Raw genomic sequence first — 16,525 nt, forward strand, 5'->3', positions numbered from 1 at the left:
GGTAACATAAACATGTGTATTATCATATTATATATTGTTAATTATATTCAGTTATTTTAATTGTAATATATAATTATTGTATTTAATATATAATATATTTTTAAACATCAGGGTCGTATATTAACAGCCATTTTAATAATTATAATAAAAAATTATATATACTTCAAAAGTATTTAAATACTTGTGTGTATTATTACACATGATAAAGTTACAGACTGTCAGTAAGACATGAGTTTTAACTTCTACATAAATTCTGATAAGAACAAGAAAAGTTATATATAATATTAAACAATTTACTTCAACAGTTTGGCTGCAAAACACAATAAATACTTATTATGTATTAATTTGCAGTCAAACGGTTCACTTGTAAATGATAATATTCTATTATAAACTTTTTTAAGTAACGGCACTAAGAATAATTAGTGTAATCGTTATAATATAGATAATATAAAAAACATAAACGACGTGGTGTAATAACAATGTTGTTGTTGCTGTAATAACTAGAACTAATTTTAATACAATTTTATCAAGAATGAAATTAAATCTTATAATTAAAACTGCATATTAAAAATGCTAATTATATTGTAAACAATATACTGAAGTTACAATCATATGTTTATAAAATAAAACCATTATGTTTGTATACTTACTTATTTAAAGTGTACTTTATTAAATACTTTCATGTCAAACATTATTACTTCCCAACACACACACACACACACACACACACACAACACAAACACAAATCTAAGCACTCATTGCATTACATGGCTGCTTGTAAATCTCGGTGTGTGTGTGTGTGTGTGTGTGTGTGTGTGTGTGTGTGTGTGTGTGTGTGTGTGTGTGTGTGTGTGGAGTGCAGTATAACACACTTTAAATCTATTAAATCTAACCTTCTAAAGCAGTGTATTAATGTGTAGATTACCAGCTAGACCTGCATTGCTTTGTGTGTGTGTGTGTGTGTGTGTGTGTGTGTGTGTGTGTGTGTGTGTGTGTTTTTAAACCACTTTGTGTATGTTTTTGTTTTAGAATTCCACTTAGAGAGGACCCCCCTCCTGACTTCTCCCCACCCTCCCGAACTCACAGGTTAGTTCATCTCCGAGCTTTACAAGCAGGAATTACACACACACACACACACACACACACACACTTGAACACACGAGTATTTTGAAAACATGGTCTTAATGGTGTAAGTTGCAGTCTCCACCCCTCCCTGGTAGCGTACTGTAGGGACTGTATGAACGTATTTTCATGGTGTGTGTGTGTGTGTGTGTGTGTGTAGCGATCCCTCTGACGGCGTATAATCCGATGGCAGCAGCGGCAGCTGCAGCAGCCGTGGTAAGAGGTGAGTGCAGTTTTCCCTTTTTTCTACACTTGAAGAGAAAGTATTTAGTGTGTACATTAATTATGACGGACAGGACGCAGTCCTCCCTACGTACATGAATGAACAGCTACTGTAATTGATGTCACTAGGCTCCGCCCCCTCTCGCTCTGCTGGCTTTCTGAGCACTAGCAGTCCTGGACCAATGGCGGAGCTTTATGGAACGGCCAGTCAGGAGTCCACAGTGAGCAGTTACATCAGCGCTGCAAGCCCCGCCCCCAGCACCGGCTTCAGCCACGGCCTCGGGGTAAGAGCGCGTCTCGGATCTCATCGTCCATCATGTTTACAAATACACTGTACTGTATGAAAGTATCGTTTAAAATCCTAAACAATAATGTAATTTTAAATGCTCTGGTATAAAATCTGTGTAAATTCATTGTAACCCATTTATAGCTACAGTACGTTTGTTATGATTACGCCATGAACAAGTTATTTTCTATAACTTATAAATTATGATTTTATAGTAAAAACTAACCCTAACCATATATATATATTTCATATACAGACTTTTACATTCTACAAAATTATACTGATGTTATTTGTGACTTGCTTCATTATTGACATTATTGTACCATATCAGTAAAAAATGTTATGATGATGTGCAAAGCTGATAATATATTTAAATTATAACTACGATAATTTATTTAAAAAAAAAACTTATTATAACTTTATATTATAATTATGTTGTACTTTATAAACTACACAATACTTTATGTAAAATTTAAAGCTTCAGTCATACTATAATTAGAGATTTAATATTTTATAACGCATTACGGAATACGGCTAATATTCTGATTAAATGTAAAAGAAGGAAAGAAACTTTCTCCATTATGGAACTGATCGTCTCTTATTTATAACCCTGTGGTGCTGATGAGAACTTTTACAGTTTTCTGACATTCACTCACTTTTTCCCTCTCTTTTTTCAGGGTCCTCTGATCGCTACAGCGTTCACTAACGGCTACCACTGAGATGGTGAGTATCAACACCTTTATATATACAGAGCTATAGCTAAGGTAGGCTAAGCTAGCGAGCTAACGTCAAGCATCCTTCCGGAAATCACTGAGTGTGACTGTTTGTTTCTTTTTTTTGTTTGTTTGTTTGTTTGTTTCCAGGCGGATGAATGGATGAGCCAATCACGCGCTTCCATGGAGAAAAACTACACTAGTGTTTCCTGTGTTTCTCTTACATCACTTCCTGTACTAACACTGTCTCTGTCTCGCTCCTAACAGAAGGACATGTAAATATTTTATTTCTGGTACGAAGGAAAACTTTCTTGTTTTTTTATCTTTTAAATATTTTCACTCTTCCTGTTGATTTTTTCCCCCTTTGTGTCCGACATGCTGTTTACTTTTCGTTCCGTGTTTTTTGAGACACTGTAGGTTTACACTCGTAGCCTCACGTTTTAAGATGTCAAACCATCGACGGGAGCAATAATGTGTGTCCTGTGCAGGCATGTGCCGAGATTAGTTTCATCACCAACATTCCCGGGTTAAAAATACAAAAACACACATTTTTTATACTGCGCTCACTGCATTCTAGTTTTATATGCTAATGTCGCTAATAATGACTACGACTAAAAAAAAAAATCATCTCAGATGTCCTAACAGGTTAACTGATGTTAGCCAGCTAGCTAACACTAACACTGAACATTTCACACATTCATAAAGTTCATGTAAATTACTCACAATCTGTCATGCTAACTCTCTATCGGTAATTAATCATTAAATAACATTAATTCTTAGTTAAATAATCAACAATCATACTTTTTATTTAAAGGGAATCCAGTCAGGTAAACTCAGGTTGACTTGCTAGCTACTATTAGCAGTGAAGATTCCACACTTTTAAATTGTCATTTGTTAGCTGTAAGCTAGCTAGCATTAAGAGTGATTACTAGCTAGCTGATTATATCAGTGAATATTATGATTGTTTGTTTATAGGAATTATTTTTCATCTCACTGAGGTTAACTCATATTACACAACTAGCATTAGCACTGACTTTAGCAGTGTATTGTCTCTTGAAGTCAAGTAGCATTTTGGCTGGCTAGTTAGCTTGCTAGCATTACCAATACAGATTAGGATACAAAACCTCTCAGAAATCCTGTCAGGTTGGCTGTTAGATGTAGACGTGATGTTCTTTAATTAGCTAGCATCTGTTAGCATTAAAGATTAAGAAGGATCAATACTTTCACTTTAAAGTTCCTCTCAGAAATCCTGTCAGTGTAGCGTTAGCAATAAAGATTATGAGCGTATATGAGAAAAAACAGCCTCATAAAAAATGTCATTTTAGAATGTCTTTGGAAGCGAGCTAGCAAGTCCGCATTACACTCAACATCACAGCATGGTAGCTAGGTAACTAGCCACTGTTAGCAATGATATATGATTTCTTTTAATCCTGTCAGGTTAGCTAATGTTAACTAGCTAGCATTAACAGTTATGCATATAAACATTCATACACAAGACATATGACTTTATGAATTAGTCTCAGAGATCCTGTCAGGTTAGCTGATGTCATGTCAGCTAGCTAGCTAGCCGCTGATAGCAGTGAGGATTAGGAACATTTAAACATACGATGATTTTAATAAATTATGTGAAGTTAGTGAACTCTGCTTTTCCAGCATCAGTGATAAAGCATTATGATTAATGAATGAGGCTTAAAATTGTCTCTTAAGTTGTATCATGTCTCATTATTTGGAATAAACATGGTCTGAGGAATCCTGTCAGGTTAGCTCCTGTTGGCTAGCTGGCTAACACAGGCTGTATGCGCGGCACGTGCCTCGTCCTTGACTCCGTTTGATTTCATTTTTTTAAAAAGGATACGATGCATTTTTTCAGATGCTAATTTTTCTACGGAAAATAAATATTCGGAAGGAATGTCAAAAATGTATATTTTTGGTAGTTTTGCAACTGGATTTTATGATATTTGATTGCGATCAGATGAAGCGAGGACATATTTTTCATGGAATTTGATCTTTTTGTGTCTTGTAAAGGATTTTAAACGCTGTCTTTTGGATCTTGTTGAGATCAAAATTGATTCACTGTGGAAAACATCTGTGATGTGTGACGAGTGTGTGTGTGTGTGTGTGTGTGTGTGTGTGTGCGTGTGTGTGCGTGTGCGCGCGTGGAACATGTGATACAAAAAGCTTTGTACACTTAACACACAGTTTTCTTTGAATTTAATATGTTAAACTCTTTTTTTTTTTTAACTTGTAATGTTGATTGTCTGTTGAGTGTGAGGCTACTAATAATGCTGGAACTGTGTGTGTGTGTGTGTGTGTGCACGTGTGTGTGTGCGTGATTTATAATGTGAATGTAATGACTCTCACTGTAACACTAAACCTTGTCATTAACGTCTTTGTGTTGTGTTCGAGATGGCCGACTGTTCAACACCGTTCCCTCTAAACACCATCGATATGAAGTAACGTTGTGTTTGGGGGGATTTGTTGTCTTTTTTATTATTATTATTTGAAGACCGATTTCAGTGACATTAACTCCAGATCTCTTCCATCACGTCTCCTGTCAAACTTCACTGTCAAAAACAACATTTCAAAAAAAAATTCCTAATAAATTATTTCAATATAAAATGTGCTTGTGTGTTTACTGCATTATGATCAACTGACACGGAGCCTTTGAGGTCCCATGGTGGATCTGAGAAGTTGATTTTGAGGTCCCATGGTGGATCTGAGAAGTTGACTTTGAGGTCCCATGGTGGATCTGAGAAGTTGACTTTGAGGTCCCATGGTGGATCTGAGAAGTTGACTTTGAGGTCCCATGGTGGATCTGAGGAGTTGACTTTGAGGTCCCATGGTGGATCTGAGAAGTTGACTTTGAGGTCCCATGGTGGATCTGAGAAGTTGACTTTGAGGTCCCATGGTGCATCTGAGAAGTTGGTTTTGAGGTCCCATGGTGGGTCTGAGAAGTTGGTTTTGAGGTCCCATGGTGGGTCTGAGAAGTTGATTTTGAGGTCCCATGGTGGGTCTGAGAAGTTGACTTTGAGGTCCCATGGTGGATCTGAGAAGTTGACTTTGAGGTCCCATGGTGGATCTGAGAAGTTGACTTTGAGGTCCCATGGTGGATCTGAGGAGTTGACTTTGAGGTCCCATGGTGGATCTGAGAAGTTGACTTTGAAGTCCCATGGTGGATTTGAGAAGTTGACTTTGAAGTCCCATGGTGGGTCTGAGAAGTTGACTTTGAAATCCCATGGTGAATGGACAGAGGAACACAAGGGTGCCACACACAAGAAAAAGTGGTTTGGGATGAACTTGAGGCAATGCTCATGGGGTAATGGAGGAGTCTCACAGGGCCTGGAGCAGCCTAATGGTCTTGGTACCCAAGTTTATTGGGTCGTTACCGTTCTCTGTGGCCTATAGAGAAGTGTGTTGTCGATGAACTGCTCACTCTTATTTTGTCACCGGCTGTAAATAATGAATTTTGGCCTTGAATCCAATATCCCATGTAAAGTATTTTCCACACCATTTGTTTTACTCCAGTACATTCAGTTTAATGCTCCCATGACATTTTTGCATCTGACAGACAGAACTCTTTGTTCATAAGTCACTATATATTTCGATGACATCATCATTTATAGTAATGACTGGTAGTGGCACAGGAAACACTTTAGAGCTGTCTTGAGATCTCCGAGGTGGGCGGGGCTTACGGGGAACCCCAAGAAGTGTGCGACTGGGTGGGTGGAAATACGCTATCTAGGTTTCCACAATTAACAGAGTTCAGGTGAAGCTGAGAACCGTTCGGCTTCTGGGTGTTTCTTTCTAATGCCATCTCTGAGTTTTTCCCTCAGCACCGTCACATTTTATTTTATGTATTTTCAGAATTTAATTTTTTATATTTTATTTTCACAAGAAAAATGTGTTTATATTTATAAAGCTGCTTTTACAATAATCCCAATTAATAAATGTGCAATACAAATAATATTGTATTGAGTTGTACTTGGCAGCGGGTAACAGCAGACAGACGCAGAGACGGACAGGTGAAACAGAAATGTTTGTTTATTTTGCATCTGGTGAAATATTATTAATGCTTAATATCAATAAGCAATCATTTTATTGTCATGTAACTCATAAACGGCACACGTCACCTGGTGGTGGGGTGACTTGGGACGCCCCAAACTTCTAATCAGAATCCCAGAGCCCTTAACCCTTTGAGATTTCATGTACATGAGTATAAAACCTCTGTGTCTGTTGTGCTTTCAACTTTCAGCTCCTGTAAACAAACAAACAAACAAACAATCAATATAGATTATATAGGATTTATATTATAGCAGTACTGTATCTTAGACAGTGTGGTCATGCTACGACAGTAAGGTATTATAACCTTTAATCTTGAGTATATAAAGAGTTTAAGATTACTAAAATGCACTACACATGGTTATTTAAATGTGTGTGTGTGTGTGTGTGTGTGTGCGTTGTAATGATCAGTGTGGAGTAAAGGAGAACCTGCTCATCCGTCACATCACACTGTATCACAGCCCTTACGTGTTTTTGTTACTTTACACATTATTGTTGTTTTAAAGCTAAAAACAGCACATGGCATTATTTACATCATTCTTGTTCTGTACAGCTTAAACAATGACAAAACAGTACAGTGATTATATAATTAACAGACATGAGGATCACGTCAAGTCACCTCTTGATTTTATCCCAACAGCTCAGTGCTGATTAAATTAATATTGCAATTTAAAGAATTTAAACCTTTAAAATAGTAAACAAGTTGCCAGAACTCGAAGGTTTTATACCTGAGCTTCATTCAACAGCTTCACACGTAAACAGAACCTGAGTAAATAAACGTAACGCATTCCTTATAACTTTAGTTTTACCAAAGAGTTTAACATTTAACTACGGATTATATTAAACACAAAGCTAAGGTGTTACTGATCAGCGCAAATCTCTGTTACATCATCCGCCAGAATTAAACAAACCTAGTAAATAATTCACTCGTACCGCAGGGGATGCCAGTGTGTGAAAAGGTTACGTCTGTAGGGTTTTAGAGAAATGCTGATGTTTTACTGCTGCAAACGTCTCCAAAGTCCTGAGAGCGCATTGAGCTGTTGCAAGCACGCGACCATGTGCAGCTTCTAACGCCAACGCGCCTTTTAATGTGTGTGTGTGTGTGTGTGTGTGTGTGTGTGTGTGTAGACTTCTCAGAGCTCACTGTCTTTTGAGACTAGTGTGTGTGTGTGTGTGTGTGTGTGTACTCAGTGGGTTGTAAGACTAATTCACTTGCAGAGTTTGGAGAAAACAGCAGATTGGAGGCTTTTTAAATCTTTCGATAATAAATCTTGATAAAAACATTTCTGTCGCACCATTTGGACGCTCGTGCACTCGGCACAGAATGGGTTATAACTGAGACTGATGGATCACGTCCGATCAAGCCGGACACCAGTCGATTACGGTCACATCGTTGTTATAGATGTAAAAACTAAAAGATTGTTTTGACTTTGGAGTCAGTGTTGTGATACACAAATAATAAGTGTTTATGAAAATAAATGATGCACTAAAAACATATAAATCAAAGCACTGATAGTACACAAAATAAGAAAGATAAATAAATAAATAAATAAACAGACAGATGTTTATTACCTGGTATTCCATGTTTAGTTTAGTTCTCATGCAGCGACCTGTTGAAAGTTTTTTGGAGAAACTTTGCTGTAATCACATGCTGTGATGTAATATTGAGTTATTACCGGTACTATAAATATTTAGTTTGTAAATATATATAAATAATTATTATTTTTAAGCTTTTTCTCACCAGTTTTATTCATGTTGTGTCATGTTGTTGACTCACCTCTGTGTATAGAGCACGTGACCGATATCACACACACAATAAACAGCACTAAAGCTATCGTTTCTGTCCACATTCCTGTCGTTAGATCCTGAGTGATGTCGATGTGTGTGGAGTCTGTAAACAACACAATCACATGTACTGATGACTGCATTTCAGTATTTAATCATTTCAAATACTTTATTGTTTCCACAGTAACATCGTTAAAAGGGATTAATAATATACAGTATATTACACTGATGGAAGGAGTCTCCAGTGTCAGAGTAACAGTCAGAGTCAACGCTTTATTCATTACAAGTGAAATAATGAACTGAAGCTGGCGACCGAACGAGTGTTTAAAGCTGCTAATAACATCAATCAGATCAAAAACTCTTATTAGCAATTATTATAAAAACTGTGATTATAATGGTTCATAAAATGCTGAAAATCTGAATTTTTAAAATTACCTAACTCTTTTGAATCACTGTGTACGGAATGTGGACAAGCAACAAATAAACTTATTGTATTTAGTAATCTTTAGTATAATATCATGATTCATGAGAAAAGCTTTGATATCAGAACATGTACTCACCCACGATGAGCTCGGTTCCTCTGCCAGAAGTTTTGTTTCCGAGCACGGGAGTCTCCTGCCACACACTGCAGTAATACACTCCACTGTGGCTTTCATTCACTGAGTGAAGTGTGAGTGTGTGAGATTTAGTCACATGAGTTGAAATGTTAGGTTTTATATCTAATATAACATAAGTTTCATTTGGAACTACTGTGTGGTTATTTTTCCTCCACTGTATTCTCAGTCGTCCTGCCCGTGATGTCCAGAGTGTGAAGTGACAGGTGATGTCCACTCGCTCTCCCGACACTGCAGTTACGTGTGATGGTGTTTGCCACACGGTCAGGTTTAATCCACACACACATCCTACAGACACACAAATCAAAGGTTTGATGTTCGAGCGAGCATCACATTACACACACAATCACAATCACACTGTTAAACGAGGATCGTGAGGACTGAAGTCTTACCCGTGAGGATGACGCTCAAAAATATACAGCACGCGGTTTTTAGAGTGTGTGTCATGGTGTGTGTTTCTGTGTAATGTAGACTGGGTTTGATGGTCAGGCTGTATGTGTGCATTTATACACATGTACACACACACAAGCACAAATTGACACACCCACGCGCATACACACACACACACACATATATATATAAACAATGTTTTGTTTTTTGTTATTTTTATTATATATATATTATATATATATATATATATATATATATATATTTATTTATTTATTATTATTTTTTTTTACCATGAAATTAGAAAGTGTATCCAAAGTCTGACTGGTACTGTATTTTTATATAATAAAACAAATAAAATTAAATATAAAATAAAATAGTAGTAAATTTTAAGGTTTTTAATCAATTATAAATTTTATTTTGATTAATGTTTAATGAAAGGGTTAAACCTTTTAAATCTTTTAACAATATTATTTATTGTTCTGTTACTTTAGTGTTTGTTTTTACACTTTTTTAAATTAAATTGACAATTTTTATTTAGTTTATTTTTACCCTTGTGTATATAAGATATTCTGTTGTTAATTAAATTGCTGTACATGTTTCTGTAAAATATATTTAATAATAATAATAATAATAATAATAATAAATTATAATTATGCATTTATTACAATAAATGTTTATGTTAAAATGTCCAAAACTCTTAATATTAACTACTTTAAAAGAAGAAATAATTTTTTAATTTGTGATTAATTTAAATGTTATTTTAATAACAGGTTGATTGTTAATTGTTGATGACTAATTGACAATAGAATGAAGTCTTACCCGTGAGAATGATGCTCAAAAAAATACAGCATGCGGTTTTCAAGGTGTGTGTCAAGTTTGTTTGTTTCTGTTCAGATTGTGTTTGATGGTCAGGCTGTATATGTGGTTTTACACACACACACACACACGCATGCATGCATGCATGCACGCATGCACACGTAAACACACACACACACACACACACACACACACACACACACACCTTGCAGTGAATTTTACATTGTATCTCTCTCTATATAAAGTTAAGTCTCTCTCTACATATATGGAAATTATTTTTTCATTATTTTTATTATTACATTTTATTTTTGCTTTTTTAAATTAATTGCACTGTTAATGTAAAGCAAAGTCAAAGAAACATTTCTGTGTGGCTGTAAAACTTTTCAGCATTCAAATAAAAGTTTGCAACTGAGAAAATACACTGAAGTTTAAAAACACTTACAGATACAACAACAAATATCATCAAATTTCTATTCTGATTTATTAAAAACTCAATAAAAACAGTTAACATTAGTGAGTGCAGTAATAAAGTTCAGGAGAAAATACAGATTTGTATTGCATTTTTAGTATATAATCTAAAATGAGTATTTAATAGTAATTACGCACTAATTCAGAAAGTTTTTAAATTATTTTTTATTTTTTGTGATTTACAGTGCTTTTATTTTTTACAGTTATATACATTATAGAACATTATATAAATATACATTATATAAACATTACACTTTTTATCTTTTACATTATATTGTTACATTATCATAAATTGTTATGATTTTATGCGAATGTCTGAATATAAAACCTCATCTGTATCTGCTGCACATCCCACATCTGGAGCGTCACTGGCCTGTAAACAAGACAAACAAATAAAATTTTAACAATCAATCTAATAAATAAAGTTGTACAGAAACACAGGATGATTTAAACCCACACTATGTTCACAATCACAACTCCACTATAACTAGTGTTACACAAAACATAATACAAAACAAATGAATAAAACATGAATGAATAAAATGAATAAAATATGAAGTTCTTACTTTTACCTCCTGTGTCATTTTCTCCTCATGATGTTTGTGAATTTTCACTGCAGCGTAAACAACACCCACATCATCTGTCTGTGCCGTCTACAACACAGAACCAGTTTCTGTACCATTAGTTGGTAGTAGTTTATGTATCATTTCATTCATAATCTAATAAAAAATTACTTCAATTTCAATTGAAGATAAAAAGATTAATACAATACAATACAATAAAAATGTCACTTTTTTAGTTTTACAAAGAAACTCTGTTATTAAACATTTATTAAAATGAACAACATACTAACATACTACTATTTTCTTTTAATTTATTTTATAAAATTTGTCAAAACCTTTGACAGCCATCAGACACGTAGCATATTAAGTGTTTTTTTTTTTTTTTAGCATTTCTTAGGTATTTGGGTTGACTCTCCAATATAAAATGCTCTGGATAAGAATTTATGCCAAATGCCTAAATGTTAAAAAATAAATAAATAAGCATCTAGTACTGTAGGATATTACATTAAACTGCTAAGTGGCTCCAACAAATTATGCTCAAAATAAGTTAAATAAGGTAAATGCAAATCTAAAAATGAATTTTAAAATTTTCTTATATAGATTTTACATTTGAATTCCATTTGTCTATTCCGATAGATAGATAGATAGATAGATAGATAGATAGATAGATAGATATTACCTGATTTTCATTATTTCCTTTCATGCAGCGATCTGTAGAAAGTTTTTGGAGAAAGTTTATGAAGCTGTAATCAGACGCTGTGATGTAAAACAAAGGTCCCTTATTACCACCAGGTCAAATTATTTATACTTATATTCTATAAACATCTTAACATCTTATCTGTATATTACTCTGATGTTTATCACTCACCTCGGTGTATACAGAATGTCAGAGATGTAACGCAGACAAGAATCAGCGCTGAACCTAAAACTGCCATCCATATTCCTGACTTCTCACCCTGATCAGGTGTGTCAGTGTTGTCTGTGTTGTTTCCCAGAGTGGAGTCTGTATACATTAGAATTAAATATATTATAGAATATATTTAATTATTTTATATTTTGTAATTCCTTATGGTTTCCATAGTAACAGCTCATTCACAGGGACGTGAACAGCACACGGTCTAATGATTAAATATTGTGGCTATTTTCTGTAAGTAGTAACGTGTTTAAAAAATTGCATAAAATAAATATTAACAAATTTGAATTATTATAAAAATGTGGAAATTTTCAACATATCAGAACATGTACTCACCTACGATGAGCTCGGTTCCTCTGCCATAAGTTTTGTTTCCGAGCACAGGAACATCCTGCCACACACTGCAGTAATACACTCCACTGTGGCTCTCATTCACTGAGTGTAGTGTGAGTGTGTGAGATTTAGTCACATGAGTTGAAATGTTAGGATTTATTATAGATACATTGTAAGTTCCATTTAGAACTACTGTGTGGTTATTTTGCCTCCACTGTATTTTAAGTCGTCCTGCCCGTGATGTCCAGAGTGTGAAGTGACAGGTGATGTCCACTCGCTCTCCCGACACTGCAGTTACGTGTGGTGGTGTTTGCCACACGGTCAGGTTTAATCCACACACACATCCTACAGACACACAAACTATTTAAAGTGACAGAATTATTTTTTTTTCATTCATGGTATGTAATTCAAATATTTCTATTTCTAATTAACATATTTCTAAAATATATTTTTTCAATGGTAGGTACAAATTTCTTCCAATAAAGTTGAATTGAAATCAGCGTTATATTTTCCGCTGCTTATTCACAAAAGCCTTTTCGTGTTTATATTTAGCGCACACAATTTATAAATTAATTGTAATAAATTCTAAGTTAAATGAGTTTAGACTCTCACCTGTGAGGAGGACAACCAGAAAGAGCCGACACGCAGTCCTCCCTGTGTGTGTCATATTCCTCTTCAACTGCATAGTGTGAGTTTGTTGGTCAGGGTAAAAGAGGCTAAACACACACACACACACACACACACACACACACAATGAGTAAATAGTTCAGATATAATATTATATAGGCACAGTTACCAGGAGGAGAGTGTTATAGAGAATGAGATCTCGCACTTCACGTATGAAGATTAAAAGCTTCTGCACATGCCTGTGGCAGGATGTAGATCATTACAGCTGTGATGTTAATGTGGATAACAAACCACTATGCATGTTTACCCGCTTTTAGAAATAGTAAAGAAAAGAAATTAAAAATTGTTAATTTAAATATTTGTTAATTCAGCTTGTATAACTAATAAGCTAACTCAGCTAGTAACACTAATAAGCTAACTCAGCTAGTGACACTAAGAATGGAAGTCAAAAACACTAGTCGCCATGATTCACTAAATCACACACAGTGTCACACAAAATGGCACAAAATCCGCCCACACCCCGAACACTAATCCATCTCTGAATCTGCTGAATCTAAGTTCTTTTGTAGGTTTCTTCTTCTAGCCCTGACTGAAGATGTTCTGCTGTATCTGTTGCCTCACTGGAGCTTAATGCAATAAAGCCGCACTATAAACTTAACACATCCTCCCGTGGTTAAGGCTGTGCTCCACGTAAGATAGATCATACCTCGTAATCTTAACAAACAAAGAAAACAGATAACCTTCTCAGATCTTAATTTCTAATCAGAAATTCAAGGTGGTTCCTGCAACACCCAGTTCAGCAACTGACATCAAATCAACAGACTGGCTGAGAGGATGAGCAGTAAACCCAGCAGCACTCCTTCACTTTAAACGAGTTAAAGTGTATATGTACAGGAGCAGCTCAAGGGATTTGGCGGGCAGAACACAGACATAGACATGGAATGGAGTGGGGGAAAGTGCTCCTTTATTGATAATGTGCAGGGAGGGGAAGAGAGAGAGAGACTATCCTGTGATGTAAAGGGTGCTCAGTGCCGTGGTTTACTCAGTGACTCACAGCTGGGTGTGATGGTGGTGGAGCAGGGCAGTGGAGGCTGCAGACATCATAGCAGAGGGAGGCAGACTGGAGGTGTTGCTGCAGCATTGATGGGAAAAAGACGGAACTGATAAAGGGCTTTTGTGTGCAAGATGAAGGCTTGATGCCTCAAATACCCATGGCCTCTCCTCACTTCAGGAAAGACCTGACCCCCAGCCTAACCTCCATGACAGTCCAACAACAGTGCCATGCTGGGTTCCTGCTCAATGTTCGACCCATAACAATAGGTTATCCAGGCATTACTGTTTTTAAAGTGGGCTATCCACTAGAGTCAGTGGTGAACTCATTGTTGGTGACCTCCTAGACATACCTGTAAACACAAGTAAACAGGAGGCTTCCTCCCAGCCTGAAGTCCTGGGGCAGGGATGAGCTATTGAAACTCCTTGTATCTTTATTGTACAGTGTATTGCTGGTGTTCCATTCATTGTGATGCTGATGGTGGTGCTTGTGTTGGAACAGGGTAGTGGAGCCATCAACTAACCAGGCAGGCATCAAGGCATCACCAGGCACCCAAGAGAGCTGGGTCTCTATGTGAGGGTTCACAGACAGGGAGATCTTCAATGCTATGGGGTTAGTCTGCCTTTTCACATCTCTTGGGTGCAGATTGTGAGGGTGTCAAAGGTTGAGGGCTTCCTTCACCTTCTCTGCCAGTAGGACCCTTTCCAGCATGGCACTTTAAGCTACTTCTGCAGCAGTCAGTCATTTGGGTTGGACCCAGTTTGGGTTAAGGCACTTCTTTGGCCCTGAAGGAGCACTTGTAGAACTTGGTGCTAGGAGAGCCCAATGCAGAACAATATTTCCTCCCTCTGATAGGAGTAGGCTACGGGCAGCTGTAGTCAGCTGCTTCTTTAGCACATATGGCATGGTAAGCATGCTGGTCTTTGCTGGTGAACAGTGGAATAGGAGTGACTACCCATCTAGCTTCTGGACAGTCCTCACTTCATTTAATAATGCTCTCGAAAGTGTGCCAAACCTTCTCCATGTTGTTGCCATAAGACAGTATCCTGGGAGTTTCCTGGGAGCACTGTGAAGAGGATTGTTTTTGGAATCCACATGCAGGTGTGAAGAGTGACTTATGTTTTACTATTACATGTTGGTCCATGTCTCTATGGGGATCCAAGTCCATGCTGCGTTACCCACTCGCATAGCAACTCTGATCATTTGATGAGAAACAGGGAATGTAGAAGGGAAAATGTGTTCTTTCATTTATAATGTGATAAAGTTCACAAAGCAGAGGGAGGCTCACCATCTCAGGAGAGAGAGTAATATCCATCTTACCCATCTGAGTGAAACAGAATATCCACCATCTTCCTATTCAACTCAGCTAACAGCTGCTGGAAACACCAAACTACAGAAATGACCAAACTACATTTACTAGGCAGATTTTCAGATCAAAGCTACAGGCTTTCCAGTGAAGCAGCTCATGAGAACTTCAGAACTATTCTATTCAGAAAGTATCTTCCAACCTTCAAAGCAGCATCATGTGGCATCATGTAGGCCTATTATTCTGTTCACCAGGTGTTTAGTAAACATGGTGGATCAAACGTGCACAAACATTTATTACCTTGTGTATATTATCAGAAGTTATTCATTTTCATTAAAATGCACTAGCTGTTCTTAAGTGGCCATGACAAAAATGTATGCTCTTCAGGATGGGAAGGGTCTCCTACCATCTAATGTAATTATATCTTAGATTATGTAGTTGTCTTTCATGGCAAACATTCAGGTTTAAAGTTTACAGATCAGGACGACTGTGAAGAGCTTCTGCAGCTCAAACCCTTCATGTGGTGCACAGCTAATCGGTGCTTTGGATTTTCAGCAGGTAATAACCTCAACAAAACTCTCAATCTGTGAGAAGATGCAGAGATAAGAGTTTACACTCAGACTGTATTAGTGTGTTTCTCCAGAAAAACTCTGTGAGATACCATGTGCTAATAATCCACAAACAAAGAGAGGAACACCAGCTGCTTTGTGCAGTTTATTGGAGAAGAAGGAAGCTGCCTCATGCCTCATGGTTTCTGTTAGTGTGAACATACTCGTCTGCTTTCTCCATCAGTGTTTGTCTGTGTGTGTGTGTTAATGCTGAAGTGCTGTGTGTCCTCCATCCTGACCTCTCTCACGTTCCCTGAATGGAAAAGCATCTGATCCTCAACTGTATCACTTTCACAGTTAGAATAACAATGATAAATAAACATTAACATTCAAATCCGTCTCAGAAATGTTCAGTTCATTACAACATCTCTCCGAGTCTCTCTCTCTTTCTCTCTCTCTCTCTCTCTCTCTGAAGTGGGATGATATTCACTTTCACTCCAACACCCTTGGAGGTAATTAAGCCGTATCCCATCTCCAACTCACTCGTTTTTTTCTGCTGAGTGTCTCAGGCTTCACTTTCTCTCTCCTTCCCTCCTCTCTCTATCGGTCTCTCTCTCTGCTCTGGACTCACCTCCTTGTTTTTTTCCCTAATCATACGTTGTTTATATTAACTCTATCCGGTGAAGTGCATATTTCGGATATTGTGTAT

General features: G+C 36.6%; 1 protein-coding gene across 1 annotated transcript in view; it reads left to right on the forward strand.

The window, feature by feature from the left end:
* The window catches only part of msi1b (musashi RNA binding protein 1b), a 22,672-nt gene extending 17,720 nt beyond the window's left edge, over window positions 1-4,952 (forward strand). Inside the window, exons 10-15 of the mRNA XM_053504047.1 lie at window position 1; window positions 1,030-1,086; window positions 1,283-1,345; window positions 1,474-1,628; window positions 2,308-2,353; window positions 2,494-4,952. The exon at window position 1 is cut by the window's left edge and continues 80 nt beyond it. Coding sequence (XP_053360022.1) covers window position 1; window positions 1,030-1,086; window positions 1,283-1,345; window positions 1,474-1,628; window positions 2,308-2,349 — 318 coding nt within the window. The 3' untranslated portion in view covers window positions 2,350-2,353; window positions 2,494-4,952. The remainder of the gene's footprint in view (window positions 2-1,029; window positions 1,087-1,282; window positions 1,346-1,473; window positions 1,629-2,307; window positions 2,354-2,493) is intronic.
* The last annotated feature ends 11,573 nt before the right edge of the window (window positions 4,953-16,525 follow it).

The sequence above is a fragment of the Clarias gariepinus genome, chromosome 9 (assembly GCF_024256425.1).
Source record: "Clarias gariepinus isolate MV-2021 ecotype Netherlands chromosome 9, CGAR_prim_01v2, whole genome shotgun sequence".
In the NCBI taxonomy this organism is placed as follows: Eukaryota; Metazoa; Chordata; class Actinopteri; order Siluriformes; family Clariidae; genus Clarias; species Clarias gariepinus.